Below are 25,777 nucleotides of genomic sequence, written 5' to 3'. Positions count from 1 at the left end.
GGAGCAAGGCTGAAACCTCAACTGGGGGTGTTTTAACGGAGCTCAGCTGTGAGGGAAGAACAGCAACACCGTGGCTCCTTAGAAAGAACATTGAGAGCAAGTAGTTTAAAAATCACATTTATTATGAGTTATAGTTTGAAGAAAGTAATATATGGTCACATAGAAATTTGGAAAACACGTATAAGCACAACCAATACGACGTAATTACAAACAACAGCATGATGGTAACCACTGTGGCTATTCCGAGGTATGTACTTTCAGTCCTTTTTCTAGGACACACACATATACGTATCTACACCCACACACTGTATTTTAACACGGGGGCCATGCTGTGCGCCAGGTTTCACTGTTTACCAGGCGGAGACTGTTGTATCCTGACATTAACTAGACGACATATGGGTTATTCCTGACAGTGGAATATTCCGAAGTCCAAATGCATCATCAACAGAGGAAGGGTTCTATTTCATCAGGTAGGAGGGATGTGAGAAAAACCGCAGCACAGCTGGAGAGGTGAGGGCCTGGGGGAGTGGGGAGGGTGGCATTTAAGGCACAAATGGAGGGAACCTCGGCCATTTCTAAAATAGTATTATAGTTCCTCGTCTTAGAGCACACTTTAAAAAATTTATAAAACATATGCTCATTGTAAGAAGGTTGAGTTCTTTCAAAAACTATAAAGTAAGTTCCAAAGAACCTTATTAGCCATGATCACAAAACTCTCATATACAGAGGGTTCCAAAACAAATGTACACACATTTTAAGAAAGGGAAAAAAAACTGTATTCCAATTGTCATGCTCAATATATACAGATAACAGAAGATGAATACCAGTCATGTGTATACATTTTCTTGGCACCCCCGGTCTATCTGTCTCTATGGGAATACACTGGTTATTGTAAAACACTGTGAAAATGTAATTATGTCTGTGGTTCTGACAGAAAAGCTGATTGGGAAACTTGAGAGTCAGGTGGGTCAGAAGGAGCCCAGGTGGGTGTCAGGCAGGCCTCCTCCACCACCAGGCCAGCTCAGCAAGGGACATGCCCTGTTCTGGGGGCCCAGGGGGCCGGGCAACCCACCACTCACTTGGGGATCCAGTGCTACCAGAACAGAAGCGTCAGGTGCCCACCCACCCAGGAGACCTGCAGGGGGTTTCACAAGTGGCCCCTGCCTTCTAGGAGTTCCCAGCTCAGAACAGCTCAGGCTCAGGTGGAGTTTGCCCCAGAACCACATTCCATTTTAAAGGGTTCGTTTTTGCAAGACAGCACTTTGTCTGAACTTGACTCCAGGACACTCATACAACGTAGGGGAGAATTGCAGCTTTCTGTCCCAATATTTAGGATTCGGAGTTTATTACTGTTTTTCTTTTTTGTTATATTCCAACGTGTAAGAAAAACAGATGCACACATTTCCCCTCGAGTTACAGTACATTGTGACTGCCAACAAATCACACACCTGGGAGAAGGGAGGTCCCTGTCTCTTATTTGTCTCCATTGAGGCTGGGGGAGCACAGAGGATGGGGGCGAGGGTGGTGGTGGTGAGAAAAAAGAAAAGCAGACCAGAGGCTTGGGGAAAATAAGTCAAGTTCAAGTTGAGGGCACCAGCGGAAAGGAGGCCAAGCCGTCTGGCTCCTGCCTGGGGTCCTGGGGGACTGTCTTGTGCTCTGGATAGTTTTTTAAGACTTGTTCTCTTAACATCTCACTGATTCACATAATACATAATTCAACAGATAATAAGATTTCCTATGTTTTAGACAAAATTCTTTATCAAATATTTAGGCTGGGTTGAAAGGGTGTTGTAAAATGTCAGGAAGTTATTATCTTTTAATGCCCTCCCGCCATGCCAACTGCTTCCCGTATGGGGAGATGGAGCACCCTTCTGTCTTCCCTCCAACCCCCAAGTCTGCACAAAGGGCAGCCGAACCCCCGCCACAAGCTCCCCCTGTCCAAACACCGGCCATTCTAGAAAGCTCTTTCTGGGACATTCGAGGGCTGCAGGACAGAAATGGTGATGGACCCTCCACACTGAGGGTCATTTCCCACCTGGCCGTGCTTCAGTATTAGATTTCTTTAACCTCGGGAGCACCATATATACCAAAAGCAGCTTCCTAGCTTTATCATAAAGACCGATCGATAGCCTTTGGTTTTAATAAACTATAAATTCAGCACAGAGGCCAAGGTCCACACGTCACAGACATGGGGGATTCCACAGCAGAGTGGAGATAGTTGCACAAAGATGGGAAAGGCCTAGCAGCTCGCAAAGAACGTCCTAGACTTGCCTCCTCCAACTCTCCCCCGCTGGGAAAGTGGGGAGGGAGGGGTCGCTCCCACCCTCAGCAGGACTGCTGCCCAGGAAGCTGAGGCCGGACTGGAGGATGGATTGCTAGGCAGTCTGCACTTTGGGTCCTACTGGAGAGTCCACAGGGCCGGTGTCCAGGTCCTTGGGGAGCAGGAGGGCTGAGGTCCCGTGGTGCTCTGGTTTGTGCGGGGAGGGCTGCTGGCTACTTGCCAGCATTTGGGATCTGAAACAAAGAATGCTGACTCAGCAGCCGTCTTCAATCTGAGAGGATGGACGGACGCTGTCTGCCAACACTTAGTGCACTGCCGAACAGACTCTGGGCACTGCAGCGTGGCCCAGCCCAAAGCCACACTTTCCTGCTCCCCTCAGTACTTGGCTGATGTCACCAACCTGGGCCTCGAAGCCTGTGGCCCTCACAGCCACCTGGACACCTCCCACCGCACAGCCACAGGCACGATGGAGCACGTCCATTCCCTCCACACAGAGCAGGTCTCCCACCAGGGTGCCCTACCACAGACCACCCACCCCTCCCAGGCCTCTTCCTTCTGACTAGCTGCCCCACTCCCTCGGAATGCCTGCAGGCACCAGGGCTTGTACCTGGTACCTCCTTCTGGCCCCAGCACCTATGACACCTCTCAGTCCCACAGGTTCAGCGACCAGGCCCTCTCACCCTTGCCTGGGCCAGCGTGGCTCCCTCAATGGTGAGCTTGCTGCCCGTCGGGCTCCGAGGTCTAGCGACGTCCACAAGCCCACTGGGTCATTCTCAGTGCAACCCAGATCCTGCCACTCCCTACTTAAACCCTTCCACAACTGCCAACAGCAGTAACGACTAAGGACCCATCTCCTGAAGGCACTCCATGTGTCAGTACTGTGCTAGGGGGTGCCCAAAGCCTCACAGAAACCCAATGAGGAGGTAGGTGAGGGTCAAGGCTGATGAACAAGCGAGAAAGCCAAGACCTGTGATTTTCAGGGTAAGATCCAACCCTAGTAACCAGAAGAAGGCCCTTTTTTACTACGAATCAAGTGTGCAGAATTCAGAAAGCAGCAGCGGTCACCGGGCCATGTTACGAAGCAGACTGCAAAATCTGAGGTCAGAAGGGAGTCTGCTTTAACAGGACCCCAGGCCACACCCATGGGAAGCCCCGCCTGGCCCCGCCTCTCTCCGTGCCTCACCCCATCCCCCAGAGGCAGGCTTCCAGAGCTACTTCCTTTAGGCCCAGGAACGCTCTCACTTTCCTGGCCGGCACCTGTCCCCTCTGCCCCTCTCAGCTCTCTCCATCACAAATGGGCTGAATCGGAGGCTTTCCTGCTGCCCCTGTGCAGGTTAGCTTTACTGGGGCCTCTGATTTACTCAGCTGCCTCCCACAGGACAGGGCCCCCTGCATGCAAGGATGAGCTCCTTGCCACCTAGCGGGCACTCAGGGGTGCTTCTAGGATGGTGGGTGAGGCCTGAGCAAAGGAAAGGAAGGCCCATCCGACCCAAACCCCTTACCTGGAAGTGGGGAGCAGATGATTTATCACTCGAGAACAAATCTGAGAGGTTACCGAATGAAACCACTGGATGTCATCAGGAATATATGGAAGCCACACCACCAGTCTGCAGGAATGAAATCACACACACACACACACACACACGCACACAGTGTCAGCATGAAGATAAGCCACAACAAAGAGAACAAAACAACAACTGAAGCTAAGGCAGCAATAGCCTTTGTCCCAAGTAATGTCCAGGGTCACTTCTAATCCCAGTCCGATGAATTCCCAGAAGGAGGATTTGGGACTAGCCTGCCTAAAAGCTCTAACGGAAAGTTAGGCCACTTTTAATTAAGGAAAGTTCAAGGGACTTACATGGAAATAAAAGGACAATGCTTTAGTTTTTCCAGCATTCTACTTGTCTGTGGCAAGATGTCCACCAATCAGTGTGCCCACGGCTTGTAATTGAGACACCACCCTCTCCACTCAGCCCTACTGTGCTTGGCCACATGCCAGCCCAGCAGAGGAAGCCACTGAAGAGGCCCGACCGCTGCTCTCCACAGACTCCCAACTTCCCAGACGTAAAAAGGAGCCCACGTCTGGGTTTTGATAAATGCTGGAACCCAGAGCAAGGCTGGGCGGGGAAGGCACCTGGGAGGGTTCCCCAAGGGCAGGAGACCTGAGCTGCCTTTTGAAGAATGGGATGGACTTTAAAAGATGGACTGAAGGACGTGCTGGATTAACTCACTAAAAAGAAAGGAAACTCCAAAGTAAATCTGAAGGAAGCGGAGGTTGAACAAATGCCCAGGGATCCAGTACTCACACGTGTTTGCCGCACGTCTTTCCCTACCATGAGTAAGATCCCAAAATAAAGGGCAGACCTACAAGAAGTGACAGACCTACAACAGCAATGAGAAAGGAGGTGGGCTGGGCAGGGGTGCCCCCCGAGGCACCTTTCGGGGTGCTCCACGTAGACTGGGCTCCATCCCGCTGCACAAGGTGCCACGCCCCAGGCTTAGGGCCTCACCCTCTCTCAGCCCCGGGACACGCAGCCACGTGCCATGCTTACCTCTGGACCACAGCAATCACGGACTCCACGGGCAGCGTACACGGCAGCATCACGTAGGACATCACCTTAACTGGTAAGGAGTTGCAAATCTTGTTCATGTATCCACCTTGGATTTTAAGTATTTCCCTCATTGCTGAAAAACACAATTTGGAGGTTTTATCTCCCACCAGTGTAGAAAGCAAGCCACCTTACCCAGGTGGTGTTTGGAATTTCTATGAAGTACACAACTCCTGTCAGCCAAAGAATCTGAAGCATTCACAAATGCGATCAAATGGGGGCTACGCTCAGAACAGCCCTTGGACAGCCTACAGGCACCGGGCTCCCAAGTAACGACTCTCTTTTAAACTAACAACTATTTCTGGAGGTGTGCACAAACTGCTCAGTGAGCTTCGAGAACTTCTCCGTGCACCTCCAGCTGCCAGGATTCCGTCTCCTGCCTAGAACCCCCTGGCCTTCTATGTCCCCTTGGTAATGACTTCAGGATGACCCAAATCCAGGAACTTGAGCAGCTGCCGGTTAATGCAACTGCTAGGGCGTCAGTGCCTCAGGGGCAAGAAATGCATTCTGCTCATCTCTGAATTTCTCCAAACATCCGATTGGAAGCTTTTGTGCACTCATCTGTCCATCTGATATTTGACGGCACCGTTCAATGACGGTCAAAACTGTGGGTTTGGAGGGAGGGGCAAATCAGGAGAGGCTCCGTGAGAAAGAAGGCCTTGAGATGGGTAGACAGGCAGAGAATGGTGTTCCAAAAGAACGGGCCTGCGCCTGGGGCCGCTGGTATCCAGTGCCTGGGTCCCAGGAGCGGAGGGCCTGTCCGGTTAACTCAAAACGGGCTCAGTGGGAGTTTGTTTTCCTCCGGCCATGTCCCCGTGGGAAGGGAGACTGAGCAAAGCACCTGGCTCGGGGGAGGCTGTGCCAAGAGGTGGGGACCCCAAGGCCCAGTAACTCTGCCCATTTCCTCCCCATGGTAGCTTCACCATCCGCCCTCACGCACAGGACAGAAGCCCTTTCAGTCTCTCAAACAGTCACAGAAAATAACATCCTCTCCGGGTTCACCCCTGAGGAGTCGGCACCTATAGTGATCTGGGGCGACAGCGTCTCCGGGATGCTCTCATCCCAGGGCAGGGTGCCGAGATGGTTCAGCAGCTTGTTTCCTGGAGGCTTTGTTGGCCAGGCGGCCACCCCCAGGGAAGCCTCCAGGCTTGTGGTCTCACAGGGGGGCGCAAGGACGTCTTGCTGTGGTAGCGATAAATTCAGGCATGGATGGAGCTTGTTACAAATGCCTGTGAAGGACACAGAAGAGAAACCATCAGGCGAATTTGGATGGCAGGGGTAATTACTAACCCACCCACCCACCCACCCAATGAGAGGGCGGCTAGCAGCCACCAGAGCTTCAGTCCCAGCCTCCACTCAGTACAGTTGGGGATGGACGCGGGCCGACATTCATAATTGGGAGAAAGACGTGTGGGGCTTTGAAGCCAGGTAGATGTGAGTCGGCACCTGGCTCGACCACTCAAAAGCGGTGTGGGTCCCACAGCCACATGTGGATTCGTGAGGTTGAAACAGGAGGATTATAGCTGGAATAATTTGTGATAGCTGGTATTACACCACTGGGGAAGCCTGCGTCCCAGGCCTGACTAGGAACTTTACAGTCAGGCCTTGCAGCAGCCACTCAACTGCTACCAGCCTCTCCACTTTTCAGCTGAGAAATGAGAAGCACAGAGAGGTTAAGTGATTCATCCAAGGCCACACAGCCCATCTGTGGCAGAGCGAGATTGGAACCCAGGTCTGACATCAGTGACGGCACTCTTGCATCACCCATGTGGTCCTGAACATAGTACTAGGTAAGGGGGTCTGTGCAGCCACTGCCCCCAGGTGCTGAGGCACAGTGGCTGACACCAGGTAGTGCCTCCTGCTCTCCCGGAATTGGCATGCTGGTGGGGGAAGGAGCAACGCTGGTTTCAGAGACTCATAGCTACCCCGGCTCACCTCTTGCTTCCAACCTCATGTTCAAAGGACCAGGGGCTACTCCTGGATACCTGTGTTGTGTTCCCAGGTTACATCTCCTGTTTATGCTTCTCTCTAGATTTTTCCGGGCCTCTGTCACGCACACTGCTCACCCTCTGAGATTTCGCTTTCCCTTAGGTATGTTTCAGAGACTCTGTTCCCAGAGGACAACCCTGCCCCACCCCCACATGTCCTCTGCAGGACCCCAGGGAGGCCGGCCTGGCTGAGGACCGCACTTGGATATCTTAACCCAAACCCAGCCCTGCTGCGGCAAACGCTCAGCCGCATACCAGTCTTTAGAATGACTAAGTACCACCTGGACTCATTTAGTCCAAACTATTCTCACTACATATGTCGAAACAGAGGCTGTAGGAGGAGGTGGTGGGCCCGTCAGCAAGTAACCTGAATCCACGCCTGCGGGGTCCATCACCATCATTTAGTCCCAGACCGCCTCCAAATTGCATCCCCAGTCCAGAGTGCTGTCCAGGACTTTGGACCCTGACATCAGCTGCCTCCTGCACAGCTATCCCCAAAATGCCCCTGGGGCACCTACATGTCCTTCCCGGAGCCCCCCTGACTTCCTGCAAACCCGCTCCCTCTGGAGTGCCCTGAACCCGTGGGCAGAGCCCCCTGTCCCCTGACCCCAGCTCCCGAGGCCAACAGCCAGGGCATCATCCTCAAGTCCTGTTCTTCACAAATCTCTGGTCAGTCCTGTTCCCTCGGGCCCCTGCCCCTACCCCGGCCCTGGCCGAGCGTCCCGCTGCCTCACTGCAGCCAGAGGGGCCTCCAAAGCTCCCCTCTGACCTTCCTCACTCCTGCTTCAGCAGCCCTCAGCGACTCCCTACTGCTGCAGGATGCAAACCCTCACCATGCCCGCAAGGCCCAGCCTTGTCCCCTCCTCTGTCCATCTCTCGGTGTCCCCCACACCCTGCCATACCAGTTCCACAACGCTTCTTTCCGTCGCCCAACAGACTACACTCCATTGCCTGCAGGCCTCACTCTCACGCCGCCCTCCAACCTCCCGTGCCTAGAACGCTCCTATACGCCCTCAGAGTGTCAGCATGGATTCCCTCCTGCGTGACCCTATAGCATCTCGCCTCTTCCTGCCAAGGCATTTAGCACACTACCAGACCTCCGTTTACTGATCTGCGCTCCCGACCAGACTGGAAGCTCCAGGAGGGCAGGGCATGCATCTGCCTCTTCACTGCGGTGTCCCTAGTCCATGGCCAACCGCTTGGAACCCAGAAGGTACACAAGCAGTATTTGCTGAGTAGATAATATGTGTACGTCCTTTTACCCACAGTCTTCCTGGTCTTGGCCAAAGACTGCTTCAGAGGCTCAATACAGGAACCACTTCTTAATAGTGAAGAAAAACAGCTCCAAACCCATCTACTAGTTGGCTCTACTCTAATGTTCCTAGAGCCCAAATCCCACAGCCCACAGGAGCCAGGAGGATTCAAAGGCAGCAACCTGTCCCAGAAAGGGCAGCTGGTCCAGTGGGCGTCCCCCACACCTGGCTGCAGACGATTATTCTGATTGCTTCACTTGGGGCGCATGCCCAGAAACCCTGTTCAACGCCCTCATGAAACTTAAGGTTCACAGCAGTTCAAGCAGAAAAGAAAACAACAGAACTGTCTGCCTTCAGACAGGCGACACCATGGAAGGAGACAGAGCCCTGGAGCATCCTGGGTTCAAATCCCAGCTCTGCCCCTCAGTGAGTGGTGTGTGGTCCCTGGCTCGCCTTTCTGAGCCTCCATTTCCCTATCTGTAAAGTGGGGTGAAGATTTCCTATCTCACGAGGCCAGTGAGTGGGTGAGCATGACAGGCAGTGAAAGCAGTGAGCAGCAAGTGACATCGCTCACACCAATCTCGGGTTTACCTAGGCTGCTAACAGAAGGCTTATTAAAAGGGCACATCTGTTTCCCCGCCCATACATACCATTTTCTTCCAAGAACCTGATAGCATCTGTGTACCCTTGAAAACATATCTCTGCGAGCACCTGTAAGCAAATCAAGTAAGTTAGCTGCAGGGCGGGGACGTCACTAAGCACCATTCACGGAAATATCTAAAGTCAGCCAAGACAAAGGGAAGGCTCTGGCAAACTCTGAGCCACTCCCACGTGCCAGGCGCAGCCACAGAGAGGTGGGACACAGCAGTCCTCCCCTCCTGTGGACACCCCTCCATGGAGCCTTTGCTGGCACCCCAGCATGCCAGGGGGCCTGTCCCAGTTGTCACTGGACCATTAACAGCTGCCCCCACTACTTGTCTGCATACCAACCACGCACGCAGACCAGCTGTGCTGTACGGCCTTTCCTCCAGTGGGAACACACGCTGGGGGTGCACACTGCACTGTAAAGACCCCCTTGTCCCCAGCACTGCTAGTGTATACAGCCTACAGGTTTTCTTACGGCGTTAGGGTTGTGACACGTCCTACAACCACCACCAAGAAGGAGTAGACCACCAAATGCAGTGTGATTCATGACCATGGTTGAAAAGAAGAATCATCTGGGTAACTACAAATTATCCTGCCTCCCCAGCTATACCCAGACTACAGTCGTCCCACGGTATTCATGGGGGGTGGTTCCAGGACTTCCCTTGGATACCAAAATTCACAGATGCTTTAGTCCCTGAGATAAATTGATGTAGGGTTTGCATATAAGCTGTATTTGCATATAGGCTACGACCACATATATCTACATGTCACTTCATCTGCGTGGATTCAGCATAGGGCTCAGTAAGTGGCAAATTCAAGTTTTTCTTTTATGGAAACTTCTGGGATTTTTAAATTATTATTATTATTTTTGATCTGCAGTTGATTGAATCTGCGGATGCTTGAATCCGTGGGTGCAAAACCCATGGACAGAGAGGGCCGACTGTACTTACACCACAGCCCCTGGAAATGGGACCTGAGCTGCGGTGCTGGTCAAATGTCCCCAGGAGAGTCCAGTGATCAGAGTGGGACAGCACTGATCTCCTGGGACAAGGGACTCTTCTCCGAGTTCCTATTCAATGAGGGTCTGTTTCTGTTTGTTTGCATAGAGAACTGGTGACTCTCCAGGCAAACAGGGAAGCAAAGAAGAGCTACACTCCAGAACACAGCCCCCCACTCACCTTGACGTCTGGAGGGAACAGTACGCAACTTAGCAGGTAGATGTTTTCTGAGCAGAGGCGTAGGCTGAGCTGGGTGAAATCCACGTGAAAAAAGTTCGTGGACTTGACCTTAGGGCAGATGTCAGACTCCCCATGGAAGGGGGACACAGTGATGGTCGTTTTGGCATCAGACATGGGTAAAGAGTTAGTCACCCCTCCATCGATGTATCGCTTTTAAGGGAGAAAACAGGACATCCTGTCAGAAGCTCCGGGTGGCTGCTTTCCGTGTTTTTCTGTGTTTCATGGGCAGAGGCTTCTCAGAGCTGCAGGCTGATCCTGGGGGAGAACGGGGCTTGGGCATGACTCAGCAAATCTGTACTGAGCATTTCTGTGCCCGGCCAGGCTTGAGGTTGGCACTCAGGGATGCTGCAAACTATTGTAGAGATTACGCACTGCACAGAAAGTGCCTGGCAAGGAGGCAGGCGGAGGCTGGAGTCCGGCCCATGACCTGAGCCCAGGTGGGAGCCCACAGGTGTGCCCATGGAGTGTATACTCGGGACAATGGGATGCAAACCCTGCCCTAGAAGGCAGGGTTCAAGTCCAGCTCCCCTTGCTGCTTGGGAAATCTTGGACTAGATATTTCACCTGCGAGCCCAGTCTCTCTCCACACCTTGAAAACGAGAACCAGCGCTTCGAGAGGCTTTAGGGCAGGGGCGTCCAAACTTTTTTCAATGTTTTTCACCAAGGGCCATATGCGGTAAAACACACAAACAGCCGGGCCACTCACTCGAGGTGAAGTACGTATTGCCTCACCTGGTGTATTTCAGTAAACTAAATATATTTTTGGAATTTGCTGCGGGCCAATTAAAAATGGATTGCGGGCGGCAGTTGGCCCGCCGGCCGCAGTTTGGACACCCCTGCTTTAGAGACTTAAATGAAATAGTGAACCTGGGGCCTAGACGGCCTCCAGAAAACGTAGTCTTATCACCCAACCAGTGGCATTTGGGCTCAGTTACTCTGAGCATCCATATCTGGCATCTACCACCTTCGGCTGGGCAGGAGGGTTTGGGTACAATTTGGACAGCTTGCACTCCCCCTGTTGGGACAAAACCTTAACTGTCTCCAGAGACTGCCCTAGAATGAGGCTGCCAACCATCCAGCACAGCCTAGCGTGTAGTCCAGAGGCTGCAGAACAAACACCCCAACTTCTGCTTGGCTGCCCGCAGCACAGCTGAGCATGAGCCATAGGTGTTCATGTATTTGTTCAATGGAACCAAACCGCAGCCCTGTTGGCAGCTTCTGCCCAAGCCATGGGCTAAAAAGGACAGTCAGTCCAGAGGACTGAAACTCTCAACCCCTAAGAATAAAGCTCTCCCATAAGCCAGTCAGCGATTCCTGAGCGTCTCCTCCTTTAATGAGGCCACTGGGCATCTATCCACTCATGTGAAGATTAAGTGAACCAGCTTTCCTTACAGACAGCCAGATGAGTGCTTCTGGCTGCGGTGGATTCTGCTGCCCAGGCAGCCTCGGGCAGGGCAGGGTCAGGGACGGGGGATATGGAATCTCTGCCTGAAGGCTGAGAAGCACAAGGCTATGTGTTTGGGGTCCTATCGCCTTGCAGGCAGGAACTATGCAACCACAGTTCAAAAGCAAACTTACCACACCTCTGAAGGAAGGAGGAATTAAGCCACAGAAGACAGGGATGAAGGAAGTACAAATCAAGGCCTGTGAAGACAACAGGGAGTGAAATCAAAGGCTGAAAGAGTCCACCCATAATTCCCCAGGGCTTTTATAAGCCTTCACCAAGGGAGAAAAGCAATAAGCCTGAAAATGCTCTTTGCACAGAGTAGGTGCTTTAATAAATGAGTTGAATGAACGATGAACCAACCTATACACTTGTATTTCAGGCCTAACGATCTGCACCTTAACGACACTGTCTGTGGACATCAACTTGCTGTCCCTGTTCCCCAAGAGAGTCACACTGGGCCATCGCAGACAGGACCAAGGGTTGTTGACCCACTGATTGACTGGGAAGGGACTTGATTAGAGCTTCACAAATACTGATAGAATCATCTGGAAAGCGTGTTGACCCACAGACTCTGTGCCCCAGCCCAGGATCCTGACGTGACAGGTTGGAGGTGGGGCCTGAGAGTGACGCTGATGCTGCTGGCCCGGGGACCACACTTGGAGCAGCACCATGCTAGAGAGCATCACGCAAGACGCAAACTGATTCACTGAGAGGACGGACTCGTGGGAACGGACAGGTGCTGGCTGTCTAGAAACAACATTAAAAGGAAGGGGATACTCGTGCTGAGATGCTGCTGGCTCTGTGCCAGGCTGCTCTCTTGTACAGACCTGTGTTAAAGTGAAATGCAGTCCTTAGAACTGTCAGAAAAGGCATCAGCCAAATTAAGTGGTATTTTAATATCACAAACTCTCTCTGTGCTAGGATCCGAGGACAGAGGCCAGTAAGACAGGCTCCCACCGCGTGGGGCTTCCCTCCAGGGGAACTCATTAAGGAACAGGCATTATTGGGACAGGGTCCCTGGACGAGGCAGGTAGGTGGTCAGGAGCCGCGTCTGGAAAGATGGGGAGGCATGAATTTGAAACTGCAACTATCCTGAAACACACAGGGTTTCTCTGTGCTATGGCCCAGATCCCTGGAGACACGCTGAATTTAGGTCACTCTGCCGCAGGAAGCAAACAGCGTCACGGTCTACCAGGTTTTTGCATCTTAGGAAATGGCGCTGGTGGCCTGCGACAGCCCTCTCGGTTACGTCCCAAAAGAAAGAAACAGCCGTTCTGATGACAACACCCACAGAAAGTGCTTACGTCCACGACTTCATCTTTCGACTCGAAATCCGACACGAGGACGTTTTCCAAGTCAGACACTCTGGTGAGCGAGATGGACACTTTGCCAGAGATGAGCTGGTGAACGTTGGCCGGCAGGTGTTTCTGGAGACCCTCTCGGAGGTACTTGCTCGGGTTGAAGGACGGGTGGAGAACACCAAGATTCCGGTTCCTGGCTCTCTGGATGGCTTCAACGACGACCTGTATCACCTGTTCTGCAGGGGTGGGAGACAAACACACAAAGGGATGCGCCACCCTGGAGGTGGGACTGCTTCGTGACAAGACCAGAAACCAGACGGCAGGGGAGCTGCCAACGGACTCTTCTCTAGGCCTGCGTTCCCGCAAGGCAGCCACCTATGGCTACGGAGCCCTTGAAATGGGGCTCATCCAAACTGAGATATATAAAAGACACACGGGATTTCAAAGGCTTAGTAGGGAAAGAAAGGAATGTAAACTATCTCCATGATGTTTCATATTGTTTAGACAGGAAAAGGATACTATTTGGGCTCTACCGGGATACATGAAATTAATGTCACTTGTGTCTTTTACTTTTTTCCATGTGACTACCAGGAAATGTAAAACGACGGATGTGGCTTGCACAGTATTTCTATTGGACAGCGTAGCTCTAGGCTTTGGCCTTGGGAATGAGTCCCCAGAGGCCCAGGCGAGCTCTTTTCACCTCCACAAAGAGCAGCCAGGGACTCCTCAACCTTAGCGCTTCAGCGTCCATGGGTGTGACACTGAGGAGGGAGCAGGACGGGCTGCAGGCTGGGGCTGCAGCTGGAATCCTGCCTCTGCCTCTTGCTCGCTGAGTGACCTTGATAAGTCACTTCACTGCCTCTAAGTCTCAGACTGTGCGTTTTGAACGCGGGGCAGTATTTCGCTACCTTTTGGAGACAGAGGATTAGATCCGCTACAACCTGGATGGTGTTGACCCAGAGGAAGTGCCTAATAAGTAACTAGACTTAACTTTTAACTCTACCGCCAGAATTACCAGACCGTCTAGTGGGCACAGGGGACATTCATGCTCTACCTGACCTCACTCACTGGCCTGGCCCCCTCTGGCTGACCAGCACTGCCCTGGCACATAGGACTACCTGTCCCAGCCCAAGACCCAGCCAGTCATTAACTCCTGGAATGTTTAGGCCAGATATGGCGCCAGGTGCCAGCCTATCCTGACCCACCTCTGACTTCAACTCAGCTTCCCCTACTCGCATGGCCCCACTGAATTCAGACAGAAGGGGCAAATTTGCACACAGCTGGCAGGCCTGCCAGGCTCTCCTTCTAAGTCAGCTTTGGCTAAGATGCACTCTCAGGATCTCTGCCTGAGTCGCAGCCCCTGGGAAATGCTCCTTGGCGGTCCTCACCTGAAACAGGAGGTTAAAGCAAGAACACGGGGAACAGCTCCTGCCAAAATCTCCAGAGCCATTTTTCAGGGACTTGGTGGCTCCTGAGCCTCCCTCTGCTACAGGGCACAGCCCCACGCTGTACCTGTCCCCTGCCAGTGGGGACCCCTCTATACGAGAGTAGGTGCACTTCAGAGCATTTGGACCTGGTCCCAATTGCACACTCGACCATGTGGGTGTCTGCAGGTCTCCTTGGGGAACAAGGACTGGCTTTCATCACTGCTAATACCCAGGCTGTGTGGACTGGCCATGTGGCCATTCGAATCCTCCCTGAGGTCACATTTCCTGCCCTTTTCTCCTCTCCCCTTGGACGGAGTAGGCAGTAAGGGTGGCCTGTCTCCTAATCCCCACCTCCCCGTCAGCCCAGGATCTGCTCACTGATCCTACCCAATGGCAGGGCTGTGCCCGCTAGCAGGGGATTCCTGGTCACCAGTAGCAGTCCTCCCTGCTGGCCACATCCAACACAGCAGTCCCCAGGTAGAGCACGGAGTAAATCATTAAGGAATCCCACATAAACTGGAGCTCATAAAGTGCATTATCTTCCTGTCTGGGGTCCTGTGGGTGGCAACAGCTCCATGTTGCCACTCGCTCCCGGCCCTGGCCCTGGCTCAGACCCCAGGACAAGGATGCTGTACCCTAGTAGTTTAGGCCAGCTGGGCACGTGCCCCACATCCTCCCCTCCCATGGGCACCCTCACGGACAGAGTTTAGTTGGGACAAGACTCAAACAGGCAGGTTCTCATTTCCAGTGGCACTGAGTAGGGTGTGGAGGGAGTGGGGCTGGGGGTGTCCATGGATCCAGTCCAGCCCCCAAGAAGCGTCTGAAACACTGGAAAAGGAGGAGAGGAGAGAACTTTCTCTCTCTCCCCCACCCCACGCAATCCCCCTGCTTGTCCCCCCAGCCCCTTGGACTCCAAACCGGCAGGTCTGCGCAGGAAGTCTCCAAAGAGTTGCCCTCTGCCAGAGACGCACCCAACCCCAACATCGCCAGGGCTGGGCAGCACCAAAGGCGCCCGGGAGGGGAGAGGGGAGGTGGTGATGATGTGTCCAGTCCCACAAGTCTCCAGAAGGCGCCCACCTTACGGGGGGCGGGGTGCACGGGCCAAAGCCCCCCCTTCCTAGTCGGACCCAGGGCAAATCTGCCCTTCACTTAGGCAGCTCAGCTCGCCCAGCGCCTCCCAGCGGATGGCGGGGCCCGCAGGGACCAACTCCACCCTCCGCCTCCTGGGTCGCGCGCTCCCTTCTCCCTGTAGCTCCCGGACGACCAGGCTCTCAGTCCTGGGGCAGAGGGGCGTCCTTGAAGGCCGGGGGCCAGAGTGGGGTTAGGGTGGGGAGGTGCTTGGGGTTCCCACGCCCAGGGAGCCGCCCCCCAGGCACTGGACGCAGCGGAGGAGGCACCTGTCTACGGAGGTCCCGGGGATGTACGCGGCAGTGTCCATGTCCAAACTCGGCTCCAGCGGGCTCCCTGCGACCCTTAGGGGAAGAGCCCCGGCGGCGGCCCTGGACATACCTGGCGGCAACCCCGCGAGGAAGGTGACGCAGTGCAGGGCCCCGGCCGAGGCTCCGAAGAACATGCGCGCGTCGCGGAGGAGGTGTGGGGCGCGCTCGCTCAGGCAGCATGTCGCCCCGATGTGGTAGACGCCCAGGAAGCCGCAGCCCGTGAAGGACAGGCTCCAGCCGTGCTCGGGATCGTACATTGCGGCGGCGGGTTGGGAGTGCGGAGGCAGGGTGCGGGGTGCTGGGTCTGAGGTCCCAGATTTACAGTGCGCGGCCGCCCCGCCCAGCGCCCGCGGGCGCTCTCCGCGCGGCCTCCACGCAGCGACTCAGGCTTTCCCTGCGTGACGTCAGCCCGGCCGGCCCCGCCCACCTCGGTCCATGCAAATGAGCTCGCGGACGGTGCAATCCCCGGCCGGACGCCCACCCTCCTTTCCTCTGGGCGCGGAGCTGGGAGGGCTCCCCGGTGGTGGTGGAGGAGGAGAAACTGGGGGACCTGCGTCAGCGGGAGGGTGGGGAGAGTTTTGCTAACTCCAAATGACACGGATGTCTTGGAGAGAGACAGTTCCCTCTTCCGTTCTTTTTCAGCCCTTAAGTCAGGGGAAAAATAGCAGTTGCCCACTTCAGTCCTTTATGTCCTTTTGACACATTAACATTTCCCTTTTTACACAGGGATAGCAAGCTTTAAGCAGGCACCAGCATATAAATGGAGTATAATGTGTTTGCTTTGATTTCCTGCAGTATGGTGGATGGTGTCTTCAATTCATGGCAATGGGAGAGATGTTCCATTTAATGACAGCGATACGAAGTATCCATTTCAAAGTTTCACTGTGAATGACAGGTGCTGCGTGTGGGGGCAGGGCAGTGCAGGAACTTGGGAGTTTGGGAGGCTCAGGCCTAGATGATTCCTGATGCCCCTGGGACGTGCCTAGGATGCCCCTGTACCTATGCGTCCAGCGCTGCACAGTATTTCCACAGCAGCCGTGGAGGGAGGTGAGGCATCTGCCCCGAGTGACACAGCCAGCCATCCGGCTCTACTGGGCCATCCTCACCGCTATTTTGCCGACAGAAAAGCCCCCTGCAGAGTGCAGCACGTGAGCTTTGGCGTCAGGCCTCCCCCTCTCTGTGCCTCCAGGTCCTCATCTGTAAAATGACCCGTGGAGTTGCTGACAGGATTCAAAATGTCACCTGTGCAGAACCTGGACACAGGTGGTGCACGATCTCCCCGCGCAATGCGCAGAGCTGTCCAAGTCTGTGACGTCCCCACTTTTGCTGAGCCTGTGCCTGGAGGGGTGCAGAGCCGAGGCTGAGGCTGGGCTGCCTCAGGGATGCCTCAGAATGACCAGCATGGGTCATTCTGTCTCCTGCCTATGGACCGGAATCGCAGGGCATGGGCGTTGCAGGCCCTAGTGACCGCTGGGCTGACAGCGACATCGCATCACACAGATTTCATAGACTGAGGTCCTGACCACTGGCTGTGCTGGGGTGGGGGTGGGGCAGCACTCACAGGCCTGCCCACCTGACTGCCCTCCATGGCCACCTCACACTCAGGGCAAGGACAGAAACGAGGTTTCTGGATCACAGAACCGGGGCTGCTGGCGGGTTAGCTGGGGCCACAATCTCTAGCCTCCTGCTCCTCACGCAGGACCCCTTCATCTTGCGTCTGCCAACCCAAGCCTGCATTGCATGACTCTCAGTTGGACTAATGGCAGGAAGGTCAGGCTCGGGGCAGGAATTAGAGGCTGTGCTCGCAGGTCCCAGCCAAGTCATCATGCCACCAGCCACAGGCGTTCTTATTCTCTTCTTGTCCACCAACACGCCTTCATGGCCAGCTGCACGGGGGACAGATGTGTAACCCAGATGTGGGCAGGAAAGGAACAGGGCTGAGAGGTCACCTCTTCTTCAGCACTGCATGGTGACAGCAGGTAGACTCCCCCTCTGTCCCCAGACAAGAAGAAAGGACGCGGCTCTCTCAGCCCCTTGCCCAGTGCTCCAGGGGGGCGGGCACAGAACACTGTGGCAATGACTGTGAGCTTTGACATTCATTGGCCGTCACAAATGCAGGTCTCTCCACTTACTAGAGGGGTTAGACCTTGCAGGCATCATTTAACTTCTCAGAGCTCAGTTTCTGTTTCTGTACTTTGGGGGAGAAAACAACCGTGAGGGTCATCTTTTTTCATTCCCAACACTTCCGATAACAATAACATGGTCTTTTCTAACACCCCTTCTACCCCCAGACATCAGCTCAGCCTTCTTCTTTTTGCTCTCCTTCCTGTGGTCTACTTGTTTATTTATTTCACATGTTTGTGCTTTTTGTTGGTGACTGCTGTTTAAAATGGACCCCAAGTGTAGTGCACTTGAGGGGCTCCCCAAGTGCAGGAAGGCCTCGACCTTATTATAGATAAGCTTCATTCAGGCCCAAGTTAGAGTGCTGGTGGCCGTAAGTTCAATGTCAATGATTCACGTAGAACTGGGTACAGAGTCGCCCGTTCTGACTGTGCTGGCTTAGCATCGGCACACTGGGTCCAGAGGGGCGCACTCACCTCCTCCCTGCAGTGATAGGCAGCATGACAGCTGGCATCCTTCACCCAGTTACCAAATCCCACGTGTGGGAGGCCTTGGCTTCTCTGTCAACCTGTCAGATGTCTTGATTCTTTCACTGTCCTCGCTTCTATGCCCCAGGCTGGCTTCTGAACTTTCCTTGGTCACATAACTTGCCCAGGATTTCCTAACCCCGATGATGGCCTCAGGCAGAACTCTAGGCACCCAGTGTCAGCCTCACTCCATCCCCTCAGCCCCCACCCTTAGCCCAGCTTCCCAGCTCTGGCCTGTAATTCACGTGTGTGTGCACGCGCACGTGTGCGTGTGTGTGTGTGGTAAAATACACAGAAAATAAAATTTACCATTTTAGCCAGTTTTTCTTAATTAAAAAAATGCTCAATTACAGTTGACATTCAATGTTATATTAATTTCAGTTGTACACAGGTGTAGAGTGGTTAGACATTTATATAATGAAGTGACCCCCCCAATAAGTCTAGTACCCACCCGACACCACACATAGTTATTACAATATTATTGACTATCTCCCCTATGCTGTGCTTTACATCCCCGTGAATATTTTGTAACTACCAATTGTACTCCTTAATCCCTTCCCCGTTTCTACCCACCCTCCCAACACCCCCTCCCATCTGGCAACCATCAGTTTGTTCTCTGTATCTGAGTTTGTTTCTGTTTTGTTTGTTCATTTATTTTGTTTTTTAGACTCCACATACAAATGAGATTATATGGTATTTGTCTTTCTCTGTCTGATTTATATCACTTAGCGTAATACCCTCTAGATCCATCCATGTTGTAACAAATAGTAAGATTTCATTCTTTTTTATGGCCAAGTAATATTCCATTGTACAAATGTATACTTCTTTACTCAATCATCTATCGATGGACACTTAGGTTGCCACCATATCTTGGCTATTATAAGTAATGCTCAACAAACACAGAGATGCATATATCTTTTCAAATTAGTATTTTGGATTTCTTCAGATAAATACCCAGAAGTGGAATCGCTGGGTCATAAGGTGGTTTTATTTTTAATTTTTTGAGGAATCTCCATACTGTTTTCCATAGTGGCTGCACCAATTTGTACTTCCACAAACAGAGCATGAGGGTTCCTTTTCTCCACATCCTCGCCCACACTTGTTATTTGTTGATTTCTTGATGATGGCCATCCTGACAGGTGTGAGGTGGTGTGTTTAATTTGCATTTCTCTGGTGATTAGTGATGCTGAGCAGCTTTTCATGTCTATTGGCATTTTAGCCACTTTTAAATGCACAGTCAGTAGCATTAGAACATTCACTATGTTGTGCAAACATCACCACCATCTATTCCAGAACTTGTTTTATCCTGAAGAACAGAAGCTCTGTCCCATTAAACGTTAACACCCCATTCCCTCGTTCAGTCCCCAGCCCCGGGCAACCACCATTCTACTTTCTGTCTCCGTGAATCTCACTCCTCCAGGAGTGAAATTTCACTCCTCAACAAAGAAGTGAAATCACAATATTTGTCCTTTTGTGACTGGCTTGTTTCCCTCAGCATGATGTCCTCGAGGTTCATCCGTGTTATAGCAGGTGCCAGACTGTCCTTCCTTTTAAGGCTGGATCGTAGTCCGTTGTATGTATTGATGGGGTTCAGGACACACTACCCCAAACAAGGGCACCTTGACATGGTGACTATTTTAAGCTGAAGGATTTGAGAAACGACAGGTGCAGGCAGGGCTTTCTGACCTCCCCTGAAGCAGGTCGTAAGAGGTGCCCTCTCTGCCCTGAGAACATTCTTTTCTCCAAAACTGCAGAGACACAGAGAGGAATCTGAATGAACAGATTTTGCTATGTTTCCCTAGTTCACTACACTTATCTCACACTGTTTTCCTATCATGTCTTTCCATGACTTTCCACTCTTCATAAAACCTATCATAAAAACACTCATTGAACCGTTTCTTTGGGTCTTCATTTCCTTAGGAAGGCTCTTGCATCACATAAGACTTATACCCAATATACTTTTATGCTTTTCTCATAAATCTGCCTTTGCTGCAGGGGTCCCAGTCAAGAACTTAAAAGAGTAAAGGGAGAAGACATGTCTCCTTGCCCATCCGTTCATGTGAGTCACTTCTGCGTCTCCAAATAAACACCCCTCCTGCTGCACCCAGGTCGCAGGACCTCCTCCTTCGGCTCTGGTCCTCAGGGATGAGATGCTTCTCAGGTTTGTCCTGTCCCCAAAACAGGACCCAGGATGTCCTCTGTCATGCATGCATTCCCTCCAAGTGTCCTGGCCCCTGGGGAACAGAATTGCTCCCACTGGCGGAGCTGGGAGAGAGTGGACTTGGGTAACCTTGAGAAGCCATGGAGAAGCCAGACAGACACTGCTGGACACATGCCAGAGGCCACAGAGTTAGTGACCAGCATCATCCCACTTTCCAGAGATGGTGGACGATGTCCTGCCCAGGCAGCATGCCCGCCAGTGAGCCCTGAATGGTGTTTGTTGAATGAATGAATGAATGAACGAATGAATGCTAAAGTGATACCCTTTCCCCATGCCTGGCTAAACATGGGTGCTCCTCCAAATTTAACCACCTTCCCAGACCTACATATTTTCTTAGCTCATAGGCCCACATTTGGTCTAAAAACGCCTTTCAACTATTCTTCAGTAGCTTAGGTGCTGTCTTAGCTGACCCAGGGAACAGGACTTGAGTGCAGCGTCACCCCAGGAAGCATTAGAAGGGGACTGGGGACGTGAGAAGGGAAGTGGTGTCTCAGCTGGCAGGTGACTACTGTGGGTAAGTGGGGCTCAATGCAACTGGGGTTCTCAAGGAGAAACAGCACACCATGGGGACGGGGGAGGAAACTGGGGTGTCAGTTCTCTAACTCTCATCTGCCATTGGGTGCCCCGGAAGCAGCCCTCCCAGCACTGTGGTCCGCTAAGAACAGGCTGGGCTGGAGTGGCAGGAGCTTGCAAATAGGAAACTGTGCCTGTGCAGGGAGGGCCACGGGGACACGGATGGGGCACCAACAGTTGGAGCCAGGCGTCTCTACACTCAAGGAGCTCGCAGCCTGGGGGAGGGGGGACAGGAGTCAGACACTTATGACAATGGGGATGGCCCTACGGGGTGGTGTGGTCAATGCTGCATCTGGGGGAAGCGCAGCGGCTGCAGAGACCATCAGGGGGGTGTGGGGTGGGGAGGTTGGAGGGTGGGGTGGGGGTGGTGGGGGGGTGGGGGGGGTCCTAACCCAGCTGGGCCTCTTGGAAGGCTTCCTGGATTCAAGCAGGAAGTTCACAAATAGTGATTAACCATCTCCTTGGTTCCTGGTACTGTGCTGGGCAGGCGCTGTACGTACAGCTGTGGGAAGCAATGAAAACCGACCATAGGAGAACAGGCACATATGCGGCTTATTCAGAACTGGCTGTAGCAAGGGGGTTGCAATCATTGAGTTTGGCAGAGATTCAATGGCAGATTAAGGAGGGGAAAGGGAAGGCGTCCGGTGCCCACAGACCCTCTACTTGACTAAACTTTAGTCAGGCCCCCTCAGCCCTTGTCCTTCAACTAGACCTGGTCCTTGGGGGCAAGACTCTTCTAAGTCAGTTGAGCGAGCCCCCCCCCTCGATATCTGATACCATTGATATCCGATCAGATTGACTCCCCCCTCCCCCACCCTCGACTAGTGTCTGATCCCCCTGGTCTGCCCTCAGTAAGAGGCACGGGTATTTTTGCTGCCACCCAAGCCTCGCTGCAGATTCAGGGTTCTGAGCTGACTTTAGAGCCTGGCCTCAGAGGGTTCCCTGACGCTGTGGCCTGTGTCGCAAGGCCGCACACTCGTGTCCTTACGTGCAGAGGGTCTGGGGTGCTCTTCAAACTCTTAAAGGGCGTGTGAGCCCTAGAAGTTGGAGACATATGACACAGGAGCTCCGGCACACACAGGAGCAGAGAGAGCGAGGTGGGGAAGTGCTCTGCAGCTCCCTCAGCCCTCTGGGCGGGGCCCACAGCCTCCCTGCGCCTGACCCAGTCTTGCAGGGGCCTCTCCGGTGCCCCCTTCTGGCAGGATCCAGAGGCAGCCCCTTAGCTCTAAGGCCCTTAGCCCCACCCCATCAGCACATTCAGAGGCTGGGCCTGGAGTGGGGCTCTCAGGCACTGGGGTGTTACTGCACCCCTTTTGGGAGCATGTGCTTCTTCGTACAGGTTGTTGAGAGAGCACACAGCCCACCACAGGGCCCAGGTGTCATCTGGGAGGTGGAGGGCCAAGAGCACAAATCTGTGGAAGAAGGATGAGACGGGTCTCAGAAGGAAAGACACCAACTCCACACACCCCCGCTGCCCCCCACCCCATGCTCTCTAGGCCAGCAAGCACCCCAACTCCGGGGACAAGGGGGGCACCCCTGGGGCAGGGTCCAGTCACCCCCCGGGTGGGAGTGAGGCTGATCAGGACCCGGAGCTCCTCACCAGAGACCTCCGCCCTTGCTCTGCCCTGGCCTAGACCTGGAGTGCGATCTGCAAGTCAAACCCCTTCTGCCTCAGTCTCCCCTCCTGTAAAGGGGGAATAAGGCTGGAGCTGTGCACAGAGGACCAAACAAGAAGGCGGCCGAGAAGTGATCTAACGCCCCAGCCCTGAGCTGCCTCCGGCACATCAAGCTTGTTTGCCGCCCTCTTGGTTTCAAGGGCCAGCCTTACTTGTAAGTAAGGCAAAGCCATTCTCAAAACAGTTGCTTCTTACAAATGAAGGGCTTCGAGTGAGGGAGACCTTGCACATGGAGCCCAGCTGGTAATTCCTAGAGTTGGAAGGATGTGGTTTCGAGCACATCATTGTAAACCTGTTGGGAGCATAATGTTCATTATCTGTCACTACACTTAGCTCGTAACAAACGTGAATTTCTCCATCCAACACTTGTCCAGTTTCTGCAGCCACAAAGGGGCAAATGGCATGGGGTCATCAGTACTGGCCCCAGGGTCAGAGCCAGGGCCATAGACAAGCTCTGTGACCTGGGGCAGGGCCTCCTCCGGGAGGGCTGCTGTGACAATTAAATGAAAGTCCACGTGGAGCACCTGGCCCAGTGCCTGCACGGACTAGATGCCCAAGAAATGGTACCTGCCAGTAGTGCGGTCTTTTTCCTACTGCTGCTGTTGTTATTACTGTTAACGTGCTTGCTTGCCAGGAAGTTTGCTGGGGATGCAGAAATGCATGATGCGTGGTCCCTGCCTCCTGGAAGCTGCTAGGCTGGTGACGAAGATACCTAAATGTAGAACCCAACGTAGGAAATGCTACAACAGAGAAAAACACAGGGCACTGGTGATTTTAATGATAATAACAGTAACAACGGCGAGTCCTGTTGAGAGCATGCTGTATAATATGCACTGTGCCAGGAATTGTCCCGGTGGGGGTGGGGCGGACATCTCAGGAGCTCTGTGTGCTTGGTGAAGCGCACAGCAGCCGTGCAGTTTGAGGAAACCACCCCAAAGTGCTCCACCTTGAAATAAAATTTAAAAAAATGGAACAGTTTAAGGTGTACTGAAAAGACCAGAATTTGTCTTTTCAAAAATGTGGGCCGGTACATAGATACACCTCATTTTACTTAAAAAGCAAAAACAAAACCCTTCTATCTATTTAAGGTGACCCAGAGGCAGTTGTAATAAAGGAAGCGGGTTCCTCTTGAAGAAACTGTGACAAAAGCTGCAGAGGGAGGAGGAGGCAAAACCAACGGGAAGAATACACACCCCTCTTTAAAAGCCAGAGGAGGACCCTTGCCGACTACAAATTCGGAGAAACTGTGACTGCCAGTGGCACCAACTCAGTGGCACCTCAGAAGGAGAAAGGCCTTCGGCAGCCGCAGACCAGCTCTCAGAAGGGGCACAGCTGAGCAGGAGCAGCTGGCCTGCTGTCTGGAAGAGAAGGCAGCGCTGGAAACAGAAGTACCTAGGCTGACCCGGCAGGCGGGGCACAGCTGGGAAGGACGAGGTCATCTCAGACATCAGGACACAAATAGCTGTCCCCACATAAAGTGCATCAGGTAAACGAGGCCGCTGGGACAGAATTTCTGGCTGGACTCTGCCTCCAGAAACAGCCCTGAGATGAGGTGGGCCTCCCCTGTTACTCAGAAAGGCAGGCAGGACGGGGGCTGCAGGCCTGGCCACCTACGGTGTGCTAGGTGTGGGACCCAGGAGGCCGGGAGAAGGGGCTGTGACTTGCTGCAGGTCACTTGGAGAAGTTGGAGCTGATCTGGATCGGAGCCTGAATTGGGGTGACCTCAGGCTCCAGTGGTCATCACCAGATGAGTTTCTCTCCTAAAAGCACAGGTAAAAGCTGAGGCCTGTAGGAAGCACATGGAGCTGGTGCAAAGGACTCCTGACCTTTGCCAAGAACTTGGAAGAACACAAAACACCGAAGATACAGATGGTCCTTGGGGAGGTTTTTCCCCAAATAACTCACTGGGGAAATGGGGCATAGAGGGGGGCCGACCAGCTGGGAGGCTATAGCAGCAGTAGGCACTGGAGAAAGCAGGTGGCTGGGTGGGGAGGAGGGCAAGCAATCAAGATTGAGAAGGGAGAATTCTGGGACATGTGACCAGCTGGGTGGGACGGGAAACGGTGTCAAGGGTCCACGCAGGTCTCCGGTCTGGCACAGTGACAGGCCCTCATGGGCCTGGACATGAAAGGGCCCTGGCTCGTGCCCACAGCTGTCCCTTGAGGTCCTCTGCCCACTCACGGGGGCCACCAAGCTGTGCCCTGGCTTGACCAGCACACTGGCCAGTGGAAGGCCGGGACCCCCTACATCTGAGAGCTCTGCTTTTCGTGCCCAGGTCCCTGTGGCAGGCTATTGACAGAGCCCTTGGCCAGTCAGCTGGAGTCCCCCTCGTACCTCTGCCACCCACAGTGTGCACCCAGAGGGAGGTCAGGGACAGGAGTTCAGAGTGACCTTCTCTCTATTCTGTGGTGCCGGGTCTGGCTGCTCCTGGTCCTGGAGCCGCTGGCCTGCAGGGGCCTCAGAGTCAGGATGCTGTCATTTTGCCCCCGAGAAGGACAGAGCCCAAGCTTCACGGTGTGTGCTGTTATCTGAGTGCAGGTTCCAGGAAGGAACCGGAGGGTCCCAGATCCCCGTGGAAGGAAGCGTGGGGCAGGGGGAAAGGAAGTTCTGGAACCAGTGAGGCAAAGAGGACTGAAAGGTCTCTGACCCGCTTCTGCTCCCAGCTCGGCGCTGTCCTTTCCTGGTGCTGGACCCTGGGTCATTTACTCAGACGTCCTGAGTCTCAGATCGCTCACTGGTAAGAAGGGGACAAAATGCCTACTCCCTGGCAGGACTCTCGGGGGTTCAGTGCCCACATGGCGCCGAGTTCTTAGAAGGTTGTGGTCATTATCGTGGCTGGCAGTCGAAGGTAAAGCAGGCTCCTGGGGGAACAGACTGCCGCATCCTCTCTCCCCAGGGACGCTGGGGAGGCCTGGGCAGGGCAGGGGCTGTTGTTGGCTGGGCACCTGCCCGCCTGCGCGTCCCTCCTTTAGTGAGTCCTCACGACCCTCTTGAGGAGTGGTGCCCCTCTCACTCCCATTTTACCGATGGG

The 25,777-nt window shown here is 53.6% G+C and overlaps 1 protein-coding gene across 1 annotated transcript; it reads right to left on the bottom strand.

The window, feature by feature from the left end:
- Positions 1 to 101: 101 nt before the first annotated feature.
- On the bottom strand, positions 102 to 16,014 carry PNPLA3 (patatin like domain 3, 1-acylglycerol-3-phosphate O-acyltransferase). Its single transcript, XM_019715056.2, has 9 exons — positions 15,699 to 16,014; positions 12,766 to 12,998; positions 11,593 to 11,658; positions 9,955 to 10,164; positions 8,782 to 8,842; positions 5,910 to 6,119; positions 4,834 to 4,966; positions 3,784 to 3,888; positions 102 to 2,514 (listed from the first exon to the last, which is right to left on the bottom strand). Exons 1-9 carry the CDS (start codon positions 15,883 to 15,885, stop codon positions 2,376 to 2,378), a joined length of 1,344 nt encoding a protein of 447 aa, XP_019570615.2. The 5' UTR covers positions 15,886 to 16,014; the 3' UTR covers positions 102 to 2,375.
- Between the last annotated feature and the right edge of the window lie 9,763 nt (positions 16,015 to 25,777).

This window comes from Rhinolophus sinicus, linkage group LG02 (genome assembly GCF_036562045.2).
Source record: "Rhinolophus sinicus isolate RSC01 linkage group LG02, ASM3656204v1, whole genome shotgun sequence".
Taxonomy (NCBI): Eukaryota; Metazoa; Chordata; class Mammalia; order Chiroptera; family Rhinolophidae; genus Rhinolophus; species Rhinolophus sinicus.
The sequence above is the reverse complement of the archived record's forward strand: the minus strand, read 5'-3'. Positions and strand labels throughout refer to the sequence as shown.